Source organism: Erigeron canadensis, chromosome 8 (assembly GCF_010389155.1).
Source record: "Erigeron canadensis isolate Cc75 chromosome 8, C_canadensis_v1, whole genome shotgun sequence".
Lineage (NCBI taxonomy): Eukaryota > Viridiplantae > Streptophyta > Magnoliopsida > Asterales > Asteraceae > Erigeron > Erigeron canadensis.
In genome coordinates, this window is record NC_057768.1 from 3,817,039 (window position 1) to 3,836,212 (window position 19,174).

General features: G+C 32.7%; 1 protein-coding gene across 1 annotated transcript; it reads left to right on the top strand.

Annotated features, from left to right (window-relative positions):
* The first annotated feature begins 15,893 nt into the window (after positions 1-15,893).
* LOC122610114 (zingipain-2-like) lies at positions 15,894-17,994 on the top strand. Its single transcript, XM_043783109.1, has 4 exons — positions 15,894-16,383; positions 16,825-17,063; positions 17,155-17,295; positions 17,597-17,994. The coding sequence occupies exons 1-4, from the start codon at positions 15,894-15,896 to the stop codon at positions 17,867-17,869; spliced, it is 1,143 nt and encodes a 380-aa protein (XP_043639044.1). The 3' UTR covers positions 17,870-17,994.
* Positions 17,995-19,174: the final 1,180 nt, after the last annotated feature.

Genomic DNA, 19,174 nt, shown 5'->3' on the forward strand with positions numbered 1-19,174 from the left:
ATAATATAAATTCAGTGAGTAACCACTTCCATGGGTCATGCAACAGTAAATTTCTTTGGTGAAAGTTCTGCTCTTTCATGGCAACTTCCATAGCAAAATCATATGCCATTGTTTCAGCAACGGAACCGCTGTCAAACAAGACGATTGAGGAATGTAAGTCAGCAAAGATATCTAAAGAAACTTGAGCAATGAAACAACTAACTCTCTGTCAAAATAAAAATCGATGATATTTCAAAGATCCCCCATTAGTGTGAAGATATATAGAGAATTTAATATAATATTAACAATGGGACAACTAACCTTGAGGTTATTCTCATCTAAGGTAGTCGTGTAATTTATATAAAGTTGAATTTTCATTTGTTCCAACAATTTCATGCTCTGGTTCTCGATATATAGACCACCATCTTCGTTTGTCATTCTGCAACAAAAAAGTATAAGCTTTCTATATAGAAAATAAGATATGAACAAAACTTTAATTTTTTTTTTTTTAATTTAACAGGTGAACTTTATTAATACTCAAAAAAAATATGTACAATAAAGACATACAACTTGGCCATAACCAAGCCTCATACTAAGAGAATCTACAACCATTTGAGCAATCAGCAAAACAGATGTAACAGACCCTACAAAATAACAAGACATTCGGAAAATAAAAAAAAACTCAAAGTATGCTAGAAAAGAACCAAGTAGCGTCATCTTTCACCGCTCACTATTTCAATTCACAAGCATACTCCAAGTGAAATAAGCACCTAACCAACAGCATATCTCAAACCATCCAAAAACATGTACAGTCCCACAGCAGGACACTTGTAGTATGCTTGCGAATTGAAATAGTGAGCGGTGAAAGATGACGCTACTTGGTTCTTTTCTAGCATACTTTAATGTTTTGTAAATATTTCACTATTTCACCGCTCACTTTAATGTTTTGTAAATATTTCACCTGATCTTCAGAAATAGTGGCCACTTGTACCAGGACACAACCGTAATCTTTCCCTTTGGAGTCTTGCACCTCTACAATCAAGTCGTCCGCGAGGCTATCTGGCAAACTCTGATTTCATGAGTCAGTAATGTTGACAAAAGCAAATTAGAGGTACCAATATTGACCATCTAAGTATAAATGGGTCAAATCAGGTAATGTTAATGTTAAACGGGTCAATAAATGAATAAAAAAAGCATAAGAAAGCGGGGTGAAAACGCCAGCGCTAAAGTCGCCCAAAGATCATATACGTAAAACCTTTGAATCATTTTATTTCAAATCATATAGTATTGTAATCATATTTTGACCCAGCCTGTTTTAGCCCGCACAACATTACTCATTTTGACCGGTTCCCCAACCCAATAGACTCACCAATTTTCCCTCTACACATATAAGATACAACAAGATTCAGGATCCAAAGGATACATACAATATATGGGTTTCACCAGAACCAGGTTGCATGCGAATGACATCGCCTTCAGTTGAACTTTTAAGTCTTAGGAGACATGAGTATGATTCTGTTTAATATGACAATCATTATCGTTAGCAACCAAATTTTGCTTTAAGGAATTCAAAATATCGATGTGTTAGATATTAGAATACCTTGCACCTTCATCTTCCCAATTATTTTTTTCGGTATTGGAGCAGCCCCTTCACAACCAACTTCAGATGAACGGGTAACAAACAATTCTTCTTCTGACTGTAGTAACACTTGTTGCAAACTGTTACGAAACAATCGATGTTAGAGTACACAGAACCACAAACATACAGAACAACATTGATAGTGTTTGCAGTGTTTAAGATGGATATTGAAAATCCAGCTCCATTTCATGGATATCGAGTCACAAAGCCATTATCTCTTAATGCTCATATTACCGGTATTTGTTATAGATGGAAAAACAGCCGCTTCGAGTAGGTTTGGTTATAGGTCAAAGCAGGTGTGTGTAGATCCACAAATATCTTCTTTTATAGACAATTAAAGGCTTAAAGCATTATATATGATGATAAAACCTATGGCATCACAAAGTTGTAGTTTATCTTTGTTCTTAAAATAAAACAACATTGGAGGCTGTAAGCATAGAGATACACTTTGTAAAGCATGAAGAATTTACTTTAAGAAACTTCAACCCAGTTCTCATAGCCACCTATTTGGAAATTTTCTGAAAAATTATTGAGTATTGTATGTTTACATATACTCGTGCATCTTCTGTTGTCCTAAAATAGCGCAAAGTTCGACACTGCAAGTCGTTATCAAGAGCCTCAAGACTTTTAATCAGATAGCTATTAGCCTAATATATGCCCCTACGAAAGCAAAAATCTAGAAAACACTTGGTCAAAATCAGTTTGACCAATATCTTGCAATGCTTATTTGAGCTTTATAATGCTAGGAAAAGTTTTATCTTTGTAACAACCCAGAATGTCAAGTCAAACACATATATCATATTCAAAAATTGAACTCACCCAAAGGTACTACGCAGCAAAGCGCATTCATTCTCAAGAAAAACAGGGGCTTCCATGCAACCTTTTGCCCAAGCATGTAGGCAAATCCGAACACAGGCCTCATATGCTATCACACCATGCCAAGGTCCAAGTGCACTAAACAACATATAGGATGAATTAGAACTTTATAAAGCAACTAATGTCGCATAAATTCAAGGTGTTTGTGTTGTGTACCTTGCATGAAATGTTGGAAGATGGGTAGGAAAAGAGCTTAAACGAGTTTTTACCCAGCGCTCCTATCTTTTTTCAGATCACCTGATCCTTGCATGTCAAGTAAACAAAACAAAGATATGCTAAAATTTCAGATTCTTGAATCCAAGAAACACATTTAACAAATACCCATATACATAATGAGAATAAATTCAAATTTTTGAATCCAAGAAACATATTTAACAAATACCCATATACATAATGAGAATAAATTAGCATATTTTATATTCTTTTTTGATAAATATACATCAGTTCCTATCACTTTGAACCAACCGATAAACTTTTGATTGGTGGGCTACCCTAATACCACTTCTAGTGATTAAAACAACAATTATTATTATTAACTTTATTTACTAATTATTTTTAATCTATATATAAGTTCAAAACACACTTCATCAAATCATCAATAATTAATGAAAGAAAAGTAATTTAAAAAAAATTCTTCTAGTAAAACCCTAGATTCCAATTCTTAGATACCCAATTCGTTAAATTATTGAATTGACCCTAACCCATATAGAATTTAAAGGAAAAATCAAGAAAAAAACTAACTTTAAAACAATTCAAATGATTAAAGTAAGGAACCAAGAAAACCTAAAAGGCTTAAGATTTGAAATGCATATATATATATATATATACATACATATGTATCAGAAAGAAACCTGTTGAACCCACTTCAGAACATTGGTATCCAGACCATCAGTAAACATCATATTATTATTATGTGGTTTTTCTTGGTGGGAAATACGAAAGATTGATAAGAATCTTGAAAGAAAGCCAAATAAGGTAAGAAGTTTAACGTGGAAAGTTAAACTATGAGTTTAATGTTACATATGTTCTATATAAAAAGGTAGGAACTCTAATGTTTGAAACTGAATTTTTGTGGGTATTTGAAGGTGTGGCAGAGGAATGTCGAGAGAGAAGATGAGAAACATAGCCGTTGAGAAACAAAAATTTCAAAGAGAGAACGAAAGTGTAATTAATATGTTTAGGCTATACATTACATTCACATATTTTTCAATAATTCTCTCCCATCATCTCAATTTTGATCTTGTTAGGATGACCACACTCATTTACCACTCACTTTCAATCAATTATATTATGTCATCTTAAATTTACCACTCACTTACCACTCACCCAATTTTGTTGGCATTGCAACCACTCACTACAATTTTATTTTTATTTTTAAAACTAAAATTTCATTAATAAAACCATTACATAATACTTAATAAAACATAAACATAATACTAAATAAAACATAATAAAACATTACACAAAACTAAAAAAAACATAATGAAACATAACATGATACTAAATAAAACATTACATAATAAAATACTTAAACCAAACACTCGGAATAGTCTGCGTCCACAGTATTGTCACCGTCGTTGCGGTGAATGTAGCGGTATGAGTCGGGAGACCCTACTCTGTCGCCGGGTTGAGGAGATTCGTACTCGTCCCCCCGGTCAGAGTAGTAAGGTACATCCTCACCATCACCGACACTGCCTTGCCAGAAACCTCGTGGTCTAGCGTGGATGTCAAAGTCGTAGAGGCGGTGGTAAGCTGAATGATAACTTGATTCAGCCGATCCATCTTCTCACGAAGATACACGACATAGTCATTTTCGTTGCGGTTAAGAACCCGATTGGGAGCCGTTAATCGGTCGATCTGGGCTTGGTAAGCTGCCTTGTTTTCAGACACGCTCTGAATGACGTTGTTGACTAGAGATCGGTGTCTGTCGTCATGATTTAGGTGGGTTTACATCGACATTTTTACATCCCGCAGAGTCATATTTTCATTGTTGTTTGCCATTTTAGAAGTGAAATGTGTGGATGAATGAATGGGTAAATGTGTGTAAATATGAATGTGTGAATATAAATGTGTGTGTATGAATGAATGGGTAAAAGAGTAGTGTTTAAATAGATAAAGGGATTAAAAAAAATTGAAAACGGTCAAAAAGTTGTCAACGGTCACATTCGACCCACCTTCCACACGAGTGGAGCTTCCACCCAAAACACACCACTCGTGGGTGGAAAATCGTTGGCGACAGTGTTTCACGAGTGGTCGGGGCTTCCACTCGTCTTCCACGCGGGTGATGCCAACACCCTTACATGGTTTGATCTCTTTTTTAAACATATATAAATTAAGCACATTAATCATTTTTCTTATTATTAGTTAGTCTGAGATATATATATATATTGAAAAATAGAAAAGAATGAAGAATTTTGAATTAAAGAAGAATTTAAATTAAATTATTTTATCTATTTATATTCCCTTATAAAAAAAGTAAATTGCACAAAAAGGTATTCAAATTTATTGATTTTTAAATTTAAAGTATTCAACTTTTTTTTATTAATAAAAGTTATTCAACTTTTCAAAACATAAAAAATAAAAATAAAAAAATTGGCATTTTCTAACTGTGGTTTCGTTTAATTTTCATACACGGAGGAATCACTAGGATGTTCAAAACTATACCTATCCGAACCTGTAATCCGATCCGGTTTTATCTGAAAACTTGAATATCGATCCGAAGTCTTAGATATCCGAACTTCAGATATTCCACTTTTTGGATTTAGATTCGGATATTGAAATCCATAATCTTAAAGTTTAGACATCCTACTTTAAAAATCCTCAATAACTACTGCTTTTTTTAACCACCGACAAAACATGAATAATAAATAAATCGTCACCGGAAAATAAAATAGGATATCTAAAACTTAAAATTAATAAAGTCGAATTTTTGAAATTGCCGATAATGGATTTTTCAATATCCGAATATTTTTTTCCAAAAGTCGAAAATTCGAGGTTTGTGTAAGTGCAACCTAGATGGAGAGGTGAATAGGTTGTACCCGATTTTTAATTTGGTTTACAAAGTTTTTCAATTAATATTCAATCTTAGCTTACTAGTTACAAAACTTCCATGATTTTAACAACAAAAGAGTTAGCACTTGTAGCTATAACAACTAATTGAATCCTTGATAAGCAAATATGACAACAAGATAACGAACAATAATAAAAAGATAAGATAAGAAGATTTATCACCACATGAACACCACGATATATAGTGGTTGGGGTCGGATGTTAAATAATCCGCCTTAATCCACTCCTCAATTAACAATCGAGATTTTGTAACACTATCTTTCTCCGAAACCAGTGGAGAGTCTGCAATACAATCTTGACACTTCAAGATGATCCAACAATTCCTAACCACTGGGAATTTACCAAGTCTTGACATTTCAAGACACACCAATGATTCCTAACCACTAGGAGATCTTCAATTCTTGACACTTCAAGAATTTTCCCAACTCTAACCGCTAGAGTTTAATTTACACCTAAATGATCTTGAAATGATCTTGACACTTCAAGATAGAAAGTTTCTTAACCACTGGAAAAACACAAGCTCTTGACACTTCAAAAGAATACACAACATAATCACACTCACTAGTATAATTGAATACACAATTTGTAGGCTCTCAATATTACACAAATGTTATCCTCACTTCAAATTTGACACTATTGCTAATAATCAATTATACAAGATTAGATAGATAAATATGTGTTTTTCCAAGAGTTGTAGATGCAAGAGGTGAGGTGCAAAAGTCACCAAGTCTTCAATTTATAGCTAAAAAGTGTTTTGTGATCGTTTGACCCGGACGACTCTTAACTGAGGTCGTCCTCCAGAGCACAAGAGCCGTGCCTTAAACAAGAGTTGTGCCTTACCTGGAACTTCACAAAAGCCATGTATTCTTCCAATGATGTCTCCATTACAACCAAGCATCTTCCCATTGCAAGATTAACATAAAAGAGAAAAGGAGAAAAGATGAAGATGCTTACCAAGAATGGGTGATTGGGAAATGGGTAAGTCACAAGATAACTTATGGAAATGAAACCATCACCCACTAACTTTCAAATATATATCCAAATATTCAGATTTTGACCACAACCCATATGCCCAATTTTGACTTAGACTAAATCTTGACCAATTTTGACTTTGATACTTCGTAAAATTTTGGCCTCCAATTTTGGTGAAAAATCAAAGTTTTTAGATTTAGAACTTGACAATTGCAAACATCTTAGAATGATAATATAAGACTTAGAAACAAGTTTCGGGTCATGAACTTATGTAACGAGCGCTCGGTAAATCACATCAAAATGGACAGAGGAGGGGGGGCGGGGGACGACCTTTGTTCCAACAAGATCCGTTCTATGAGGTTGTCCCCTGAACTGGAGTCATGCTCTTTTATACTTAGAAAATGTTCGACCCTCAAATTTGACGAAAAACAAAAGTTGTTATTTTTGAAATTTGTCGATTCTAAACATCTTAGAACATCAATATAAGGTTATGGAACAAGTTTGAGACCACGGAAATGTGTAACGAAGGCCGGTGAAAAACCACCATCCGGGACAGAAGCGGACAGCCGTTGCAGGACACAAGAGTCGTCTCCAGCGGTCGTCCTCCAAAACAAGAGTTGTGTCAGGGTTTTTCGACAACTTGCTATATTTAACTCAAACTCAATACTTTCATCGTTTTTAGTTCGGAAATAGCGTATGTATACCCAAAACATTATTAATACCATTTTACATATTCCATATATTGTAATGGCACGCCACACATTGATCAACGCTATAGATAGTGCTACTTTGCGTCTTTATTAAACGTTTTTTAAAAGGATAATCAAGCATGTAAGAATATACGTATGATCAATTATATTTAACACTTACCTTCATGTGGTATGTTCTTAATCATCATCAAAACTAAGGAGTGCATTATAAATGTTATAAATATATTAAACCATGTATGCACCAATAGTTTGGATATCCGAGATTTTGTATAACTAATTTTTGGATAAAATTGGGTCGGATTATATATGGATAGTTTTAAACACCCAATTGGTTTCTCCGTATACGAAATCTTAACAAAAACCGCGGTTAAAAATATCAACAAAAAAAAGGTTTTTTCGAATAATTCAAAAGTTGGAAACCTTTTATTGATCTAAATAAAGTTGGATACCTTAACTTTTTAAATCAACAAACTTGTATACCTTTTTTGTGCAATTTACCCTTATAAAAAATATTCACCCCTATAAATAGAAAGTGTTACTCAAATGTTACATATGAAAGGATTAAATTGTCTTTAATAAACACCCACTTTAGAAAAAGTTTTTATTAATTACTACCAAATTTGCCCTTAATGAATTAATTTACACCCTAAAACCTTATTTTAATAATTAACATTTTAAGCCTTATCTTTTTAAATATTTCACTATCACATTTACATCAACCTACACCACTTGACACCGTCACTATCACCAATAATACCGTCACCAACACCACTAAACGCCGTCCCCGTCATCACATTACGCGGGTGCCATGCTCGTTATAAGGAAAAAAGAATGATTGAGATTCCCTAAAGTTGTTACAACTTTAGGAGTAAAGTTGTTAATTTCAATCCAAAGGTCGAGATCCTTTCAATTTTATCCCTAAAGTATCCAAAAAAGAAAAGGCATGTGTTGACTCTTTGAAATAACAATATATATATATATATATAGGGGTGAGTTATTTTGAGAACTCTTAAAAAAAAAAGAACTCAGGAACCAATCTGGATCACACATTCTTTCCCTCTTTCTCTCTCTTCATTTAAATAATAAAATTCACCCAAATCATTCAAAATATTCTAACTCACAAACCGTAAATCGTTAGACGAAACAAAAAGCATGGGTAGTCTTAAAATTTCGTCCTCTTTCATTAGAGATCCAATTCGGTATACTTTTGACGACTTTTTAATTTTCGTTTTTTTTTTGTAGTTACACATAACTTACACATGGGTAGGTTGAACTTACACATGTGTAGGTTGAACAAAAATTATGATTCGGAACGGGCTTCGCCCTTAAGGATATTCATAAACCAAAGCTAGTAGGGGTGATAGGTCATAGAGGGTGATAGGTCATAGGGTGATAGGTCATAGAGGGTGACCAGTGAAGGGTGATCTACCTAACGGGCTCCGCCCTTAGCCGCTATGGCTCCGCCATGGACTGACGGGCTCCGTCCTTGGCCACCATGGCTCTGCCATAGATTGATGGGCTCCGCCCTTGACCTTCATTGTTGTGTACATATGTTCATTTACTAATTTACATGTGAAAACAATGATCCTACACATGTGTAGGATGAACCTACACATGTGTAGGATGAACGTGATGGGGAAAAAAATGAAAATTAAAAAGTCGTCAAAATTATATAGAATTGGATCTCTAATGAAAGAGGATGAAATTATAAGACTACCCATGTTTTTTGTTTCGTCTAACGATTTACGGTTTGTGAGATAAAGCATTTTAAATGATTTGGGTGAATTTTCTTATTTAATGGAGGAGAAAGAAAATATAAAAAAAATGAGTGGTTCAGATTGGTTCCTGAGTTCTTTTTTTTTAAGAGTTCTCAAAATAACTTTCCTCTATATACATATATATATATATATATAACTAAACAATTATACATTGAGCAATTCCAACTCACAGTCCCAAATTTGTAACATTAAATTTAATACACCAAGTAAAAGATATATGGTATTGTAAATACACAATACTTGCAAAGGAATAATTAACAGGCAAAGGAGTTATTTTATTATAATTTGATGCTTGGTATGTGTTTGATCTTGACTCACCGGATCAGTGACGACTAAGATTAAAGGCCACAACCACCACAACTCCTGAGAATTCAGTGTGAATCTAACAAGTTTTTTGGCGAACCTAAGGTGGCGGTGATTGTGAATCGATTGAATATGATTGATTGACTGAATTAAATGTGGATTGAATGTGTTCATAGACAAGCATTGAATTGAGCTTTTATAGAAAATATATTTTGAAGGGTGACAAACATTTTTGAGGATTCTAATATTGTCAATTTTCTTTCTGTCGTAAAGATTGTAGCTTGATACGTATTTTATCATCCATATAAATATTTATGTTTATATGTCATATACATACTTTTTGTACAAGCTAGTTGTATCACATTATAATATGATTGTCTCACATACATATCCTTATGTTTAGCTCATGCCTAGATGTATATTGGTGACATATTGTATACAAACATACTTATCCACATAAATAATGTTTATGGACTTGAATATGTATTCGAGCAGCACCTGATCAATACTTCGGCCATATAACTCGAGTAAGACATGTAATTTAAACTACATAACTCAGCCCACTAAAGGGAGCTGCTAGGTCCAGCCCATGTCATGTTACTCCATGTTACTAAAAGGCTAAAAAGTTTTAAAAAGAAAAAGAAAAAAAGAGCTAAAAACCAAATTGGTTCCAACCGGATAGTGGGATAGACTCATAGACAGACTAGATTATATACCATCCTTTACCCTCCGTATTAAGCATACTAATGACTACTGGAGCCTTCATTAAGGCGAAGATCGGAGCTTAAATTACATTAAGCTAAGCCAACAGGTTACGCCCTTTGGCTACAAAGGTTACGGCCAGCCCACAGACAAGCTAGTACAATTTGAAATGTACACAAGCTATAATGGCTACTTAAGGACGTTACCGTTATCGTTAACCCTCCAGCTTCTGGATCCTTCATAAGGGGTTTATAAATACCTCTCAAAGGGTTCAATTAAAACCCTAATGAAAAAGACACACAAACACCCAAGTATACAACACTTGGTGGCGTGAAGCTAATAAGTACTTCGCACCATTAGAGAACCGCCAACAAGTATAAATCATCTATTATTGTATTCCATGACAAGATTAACCCATATCAATTTAAGTGTAAAGATACCCTTAAACAAGTGGCGCCACCCGTGGGATTCAGACCCATTAGTAGATACCAGGCCCATTAGTAGATTCAGACCAAGCTTTGTGGGTCTCCTTGATCCAATTCTACTATGCCAAGAACTCGCACCACCACGGCACCACGCACCACATCACTTTTCTTTACAACATGATTTTTATAGTTCTCAATTATTATTTTACTTAATTCTAGCATGCTTTCCGTAAGAATGATGATAAATAGGCATAAAAAAATATGTCTTCAAAATATATGTAATTTTGTTGACACATAGATTACACTTGTCATATTTTAACCATTCGCATTAATCACATTTTTAGAGTTACAATATAGACGCTATAAACATTTTTCTTTCCATAATTTACGTAGTGGTGGTTGGGTAGTTATTATTTTACTTTTTGACAAGAAGACCATATCATTTGGGGCCAAGGGTATCTTCTAAATCTATTATATGGGCTCCGGGGAAGATTTTTTCCCAAGGCCTCGGGTTCGAGTCTTGGGTTTCTCATCTCAAGGTATTTTCCATGAGGAGGGGGTTGGAGGTCCAGCGATTTGTTGGTTAAAATTGCCTCCAACATGTCTGAATCGAAACTAACTTTACAAAAAAAAAAGTAAAGTTACAATTTCTTTTTCCTTTGGAATGAACCTTAATTTTCTTTTGGCTAAATAAGAAGGTGTTCTTTGGATTATTTGGCCCTTTTTTTTTCTATTTATTAAATGTTGAATGTATTAGGTGGCAGAATGTATAAATAATGTTCGTATGTATAAAGTAAAAAATAGGTAACTGATGTTTATTTTTATTTATTAATTCATAAAAAAAAACATAAAATTTGACTGAATGTATTAAGTTTTTAATTATCTAATCTATTAAATATAAAAAGAACGGTGCCTTAAATATGTTTTGGGTGATGCATTATGTATCCTATTATCTATATGGAATAGCCATAGTGTATGTTTGGTAAGGGGCTAAAATATTGAGCTTTTAAAATAAAACTTTTACAATAAATATTAACCTTGTTTGGAAGTGAGGGCTTGGAGTTTTTTTTTTCAAAAAAAAAAACCCAAAGGGCTTATAAAAAAAAAAAGTTTGTATGTTTAGCAGAACTAACCGGAAATATAGGCTGGGACTGAAACTTGAGTTAAAAGCTGTTTGGCAAACAAACTGGAAGATGTAGCTAGAAATGTATAATTAATTAATGGACATAGAATTTATTTTAATAGGAAAAACATTAAAAAAAAATTAAATAAAACTGGTTACATAGACAATTTTATAGGTAATATGAAAATAATGAAACAATACATTTATTATATTTTAAATAGCACAATGTGCTTTATATACAGATTTTGCAATATCGATGATTCAATGAATAACAATCAAACATTAAGAATGGAATTTAATCTATACTAATGGAACATAAAGTGATGAGGATACTGGGTACTATGAATATTCAATGGATTTTGTATTTTGGTTTATGAACATATATATGGAACGAAATAACGAACCATATTAAGTACCATACTTATGTATTATAGTTATGCCAAACATACCCATAAGATCGAACCGAATGGTAAAATTATGTATTATATGTAGGTGTTTCAAAATTTGATATCTTAAGCCTCTTTATATCACAACCACCCGCAGATTTATGGTGTTATGGACAAGTCTTGTCCAATAATATTTTCGATCTGTTGGAACTTGAACATCTTTTTTGGAGATGTCAAAACCATATTAAGTACCATACTTCTAAATGTTAAATTCCATCGATTATTCAAACATGTACGCACTACGCAACCAACTCAAAAACTTAAGTAAAGAGTACTAAATTATTTCACTAGTTAATCATTAATTAGGTTGATAATCATTATGAACGATATTCATTATCGATAAAACAAAAACAAGGAGTTGTATGAGTTATGGGTTTATGATTCGTGGAATTTTTTGTACGGATAGGACACTTTTGAAACAAGTTGGTGCTTTTGGTGTTTTGGTGAAAAAGATTTATAAAAGTAGGGAACTCCGGTGTTCCCAACACCGAACATAGCCCCATGTGTGAAGAGTGGTGTTCGAAAGACCGGACTTAGTACACGTGGGCACAAGGCCGGTATTTAAAACGCAAGGCTTCCTCCTTTTATAAATCTCTTTTACCAAAACACTAAAACCACCAACTCATCCCAAAAATTTCCTATCGGTACAAAAAATTTAGATTTGTGTTTCTGATAGGCTTTGTTTATTACGAATACTCACTTAGTTGTTATAGCAGTCTAATAAGATTATATATATAAAAAAATAACATTTAGAAAAAGAAAACAACTTATAAGACTATAGTTGCATTTAAAAGATAAAAGAAAAAAAAAATTGTAAGAAAACAAATCAACAATGACTAGTCGTTAGACCCAAACAAATATATGGAATGTATCTCGTATTTATATAATTCAAGTACTCATTTTGTTGACGTCTACATTTACTGATATTCGTAATTTCGTGATAAATTTGAGAGAGATTTTGTTTACTTATTATCCGAATACGTCAGCTCGTGTCGTGAGATGTTTGGTCAAGTCCTATAACTGAGCAAACCCTCGTTTTGTGTTGTTGAGACATGCGCCTAAGGAGAAAGTCTTTGCAGCCACCTATAATATAACGTAAACATGGCTAAAAAAAATGTTTGGAAAATTGTTATGAGATAGCCTGATTCAACTTCATATATCATATAGCCTTGAAGAAACAGAACACATACTGTAGCATTATCATTTATCCGATTTTTACCCCTTTTTATCCGAATATAAATAAAATAGTGTAAAAGAAAAAGTTAATCGCATTAAATATGATGGGCAGGCTTTCGTGACTCTATTATATTGATATTATTGAACGGATTGGTTGAGCATGGCGGCGAGATCTTTCACAGAAACCCATTACCTAAACTTAGCCTTGAAGATAAGGTGCAAAAAACAAGGTGTCCTCGTAAATGAACACATACATACACTATATATTTATATAATATATATATTTTTCAAATTAAAAAATTTCCATGAATCATGGCTCTTCTGCTCCTCCATAATAGGACCCCTTCAATTTCCAACCAATCTATATTTGACTGACACGCTGTCACCTTCACCTTCTGCCACCTTTCAACCATCCATTCGGGAATCAAAAGCTTCAGCCCACAGAAAACTTGTTTTCTATCCTCGTGAGCTGCTGCCTGTTTTACTATAGAATCTTTTTATGTACATGACATTTTGAATAGAATGTCAAAGTTTGACATAACTAAAAACCGAAAATAACTGAAGTAGATAATAATAATTTTGTTTCCTGAACCAATATCGCAACCAGGTTCATTCTGTTTAGTTTCACATACTTAAGGTACAAGTATCGTTTTCTTAAGTTAGCCAACTTGTTTGGTTTGGGGTTTTAAGGGGTATTTTATAGATTGGTTGACTTAATTGGTTACGAACAAGGACACAATCGGCTAAATTTATCGGTTCCTCACATCGGTTATAATTGACACTTTTTGGTTTGTTGGTTCCATTGTGCCTTTTTTTGGCAGATTATCTTGACAAGTACAAGTGGCACTATGCAGCTGATAAAAGTGAACGTTGGTAAGTGTGTGATTACCTAGTATTTGGCATTTTTGGCACTTTGACACATTTTGATAAGAATTGATACTACATCCTTAAATTTGACAAAATTTAGTATATTTTGGCAAAAAATCAAGAGGCCATATGGAAAATTTCTATTGGCTTAAAATTATGTCAAAACTTGTAAATTTGTCAAATATTGTTACTATTGTCATTACACCCTTGCATCTTAGATAATTTATTTTCGGATACTGTTTTCTAAATTTAACATATAAAATTAAACATGTATAACTGATTGTAAACATGGGTTAAGACGAAATGGTAAAATATAAAGCAACGAAACCTCGTATGCAAATGTCAAACAATTATAATCCACTAAACAAAATAACAAATACCAACAATCCTACCAACAATCCTACTAGAATACAGATTTTAACATCAAACAATACTAAAAATAGTACACAAATTATATATTAAATTCAAATATATTATATATGTGTGTGCGCATATAAATGTAAATAACTAAGTACACCAAAAGTTAGTATAAAATCATAATGGAGAAACCTGTTAAATGCGGGTGCAATCACGTGGATAGTCCAACTCAATGGAAATCCGAGGAGTCTTTGCAAATGGACCGATTCGAAAAAATCAGCTGTCGTTGAACCAATCACCAAACCGGTTCCAAGTTAACCCACTTCAATGGGTTTAATTATAAACTCCAAACCCAAAACCCAAATCCTAAATTCTTATCCAATTTACCAGGTTGGATTTTAGATATTTAACTCGAATCTAAACAATCAAGAATCTTTTATACCAACTTCATAATTGATTAGTTGTTAAGCAAGATCATTTAACTTATCTATCTCAAAAAAGTGTATTAAATTTTATAATTAACTACTAGTCTTAATGCCCGTATGATATACGGATTATATAATATTTGATGATATAACTATATTTCTATATATGATAAAGAATATGTGGCTGATGAATACTTAAATTTGGATACATATCCTTTTACATATTATATGAAACCCTATGAATTGTATAATTTATATGTTTAGTTAGATGTTTAAAACTTACCATATATACTATCTTTTATAATAGTTGTATTTGGTATTGATGTTAGCATTATTACATTTTTTTTATAAATCATATAGGAGTATATGGAAACTTAATATATAATTAGACAATATATATTAAATCTAAATATTAGTATTTGATTACAATTAGGTAATTATGAATTAAAATCTTTTTTCTAGTTACATGTCGTCTAAGGAATGCGCCAAGTGTGATTCAAAAATCTTTTTTATATTAAATCTAAAGAAAGATTAGTATTTGATTACAATTAGGTAATTATAAATTAGGAATCTTGTCATAATTATACCAAAAGTGACACATGTCGTGCATGGAATGCGTCAAGTGTCGATCTAAAAAATACACAATCCTGTTTTAGTATATTGGTAAATTATATAAGTGACATGATTGTTTTTTTTTTTTTTTAATAAATGTATGCTATTTTGTTTTTGCTAGTTTTATCCATAATAAATTAAATTTGATATAAAATAAAAGTCTGTTAAGAAAAAAATATATAAAAATTAAGTAAATAAATTGGGTATTCGTATCAATTAACGGAGATATATTTTTTTTACCCATACAGAAGTTGGAACCCAAAATCTCAAATCCTAATTCTAACCCAACACCAAAAAATAAATTAAAAAAATCACATATTAATTTTACCGTGTGGTGAATAACATGTTGTTACCACATTGGTTGTAAGTCTATATAAACCCCAAGGATCTCTCAACTTCTTCAAACCTCTTCTTTTCCCCATCTATACATACCAATGGCAACATCTACAACTACATCTGCCATCATCCTTTTCTTCTGTCTCATTATGATCTCTCAGCAGACATATGCAACATCAAATCATATCTCTGTTGAGCGGACAGAAGACGAGGTTAACAAGTTGTTCGAGTTGTGGTTGGTTACCCATAAAAAAACGTACAATAATAATAATAACAATAATAATGCATTGGGTGAAAAGGAGAAGAGGTTTCAAATCTTTAAAGATAATTTAAAGTTTATTGATGAACATAATTCCAATGGTAACAGGACTTATACGGTTGGGTTAAACCAGTTTGCTGATATCACCAATGAGGAATTTCGTTCCATGTTTTTAGGAAACAAAGCTGACGTTAATCGCCGCATTGCTAAGCAGCAACGCGGCGATTTTAGTCAGCGGTATGCGTCTAGGGAGAACGATATGTTGCCTTTGAATGTTGACTGGAGACAAAGAGGTGCTGTTACCCCTGTCAAAAATCAAGGAAGCTGTGGTATGTTACAATACGGTTTCATAAATATTTATAATATAATGTTTCAATTAAGTTTATTTTAGAATCAAATATTGACATAATAATATTCTAAAAAGTTCATAGTATTGATTGTATTATTGTTAGACACTCAAGAACTCTTAAAAAGTGTTTTTGGTATTTGTGATTGCATTTTTAACCGATTACGTTAATGAAAAAATGTGTTTCACAAAATATGTGATAATATGCGTTTCATAGTGACAAAACCTATATTCCTGGCTATAGGCTACGCACTTTAAGTTTTTCCATGTATTGATTTTACAACATAAAGTAGTCGTTTCATGATAGGTACCAAGGAAGAAAATATTCTTCGTAGAAAGATGCATTCAATTTTTTTGGCCTTTTGGCTTATTTGTTGGATTTTAATTAGCACTAATATGTTTTGCGATGATGATCCTATTATAGGAAGTTGTTGGGCTTTTTCGACCGTGGCCGCGGTGGAAGGAATCAACAAAATTGTAACGGGCGAATTGATCAGTCTTTCGGAACAAGAACTAGTTGATTGTGACAACAAATACAACAACGGTTGCAATGGTGGGGAGATGGATTACGCCTTCCAATACATCATGTCTACTGGTGGGATCGATACAGAATCCGACTACCCTTACAAGGGTGTCGGAGACGTCTGCGATCCCATTCGATCAGTAAGTACTAAAATGCATAAAAAAATTTATATAACAAAAAACTTCCATTAAAAACAACTAACAAATATGAAATAATATATGGTATGTGCAGACTAATGCAAAAGTTGTTAGCATAGATGGATATGAAGATGTGCCACAAATGAATGAGAAAGCACTAATGAAGGCAGTAGCACACCAGCCAGTCAGTGTTGGAATTGAAGCTTCTGGAAAGGCTTTTCAGTTATATGAATCCGTAAGTTTTGTCTATTTGCCTGTTTAATTAAACAGTTATACACACGACTTTTTATTTTGGATTTTGATATTCGTAACACTAACACACAATAAAATGTTGTATTTGAAGGCTATGAATAGCAAACTTTTACTTTATAATGAAATAAAATGTCCCTTAAATAAATTTTCTATGTACAATACTTTTTTCTCTATGAATAGCAAACTTTTACTATATTATATTTTAATAACATCAAAAGCCCAATTTTACGTTTTTATAACAATATTAATGAATAATATATTTTAACCAAGAATTTTGTGTTCAGGGTGTATACACTGCTCCATGTGGAACTGAATTAGACCATGGTGTGGTTGTGGTGGGATACGGTTCAGAAAACGGCAAGGACTATTGGATCGTTAGGAATTCATGGGGACCCCAATGGGGCGAGGAAGGGTATGTTAGGATGGAGCGTAATTTGGTTGATTCACAAGCCGGCAAGTGTGGAATCACAATGATGGCTTCTTACCCAGTCAAGTATGCCAACAAGGAACCGCGTATCTCAAACAATGTTAATATTGACCCGATAAGCAGTGTCTAATTCGTTACATTATTGATCCAACCGGAATACCACAAACGGAGCAAATGAGCTATGCAGAGGGTGATCTTATATTCTCTCTTGGTGGCCTATATTTACCCTTTATTGTATTTTGATGGTTTGATTGTTCTTTTATGTCTTTTAGAAGATGATTGTGTACTTTTTTCTTGGAAAAGTCATTTATAAATATCATATATGCTTTGATTGTTGATATATGGTTAACATTGCGGTACTAAACAAACTTATAAACGGAGCATATTGAGATATTATACAGCATGGTTTAGAAGTATGTTAAGTTTAGTATAAACAACACTACATACAATCTTTTAGAACTACCGGATAAGGAAATCTGGAAATGTTTTGTCCTGCGACATGTTGAACTAATTAGTTGTTAGCTTAAGGTTTACTAAACATTCCATTGAATAAGATAGTAAGTTTTTGCCCCTTCCATGAAAAATTTAACTTTCTTAATTACTATTGTTTCCTCATCCTATACCACTATATAAAATAAAAATACATTAAACAGATTGACAACTACATCATTTGAGGTAAGAATGAATTATCAACTGACTATAAAATTTTAATCAATGATTTTGCATGCAAAAAAAAAAAAAAAAACCATTAAACAGATTGGCAACTACATCATTTGAGGTAAGAATGAATTATCAACTGACTATAAAATTTTAATCAATGATTTTGCATGCAACAAAAAATAAAAAAGTAAACTTGATAGAAAATATCGCCGACTTTGTTAATTAAGTCCTGTTATAAGCTTTCAATTTATACTTCCAAAAATGACTTAGCTGCCTTTGCTGGGAACTTTCTAGCTAAAAAATCGATTTTTAAGACATTGATCGGAAAAAGAAGTTTATCTAATCACGACACATGTATTCAAATCGACTAACTGCTATAAGATGCCATGATTAATATTTGGCCTATATATAAAAGTAACTCTCAATATTATCTTTTACGATGTATAGAGTAGGTTGAAATGTAGATATTTTACTTCTATTAAAGGTAAAGAGACTGTTTCAATATCTATCAGGGGTAGAAAAAGATATACAACCTTCAAGGCATGAGGATCGAACTCTTGACTTCTGTCTCTGAAATCAAGGCCGGGCTCCAACGCTGATGCAATATAGTTGGTTTTAATACTTGCCTAGATCTATATTTATACTATATTATATACTTATATTATAAAGCAAATAATCTTGTATAACAATTTAAGTTTCCATATTTCATTAAAAACGAAATTACACCAATAATTTACACTACTCGCTATCGTCGCCATCGCTATCACCACCAATC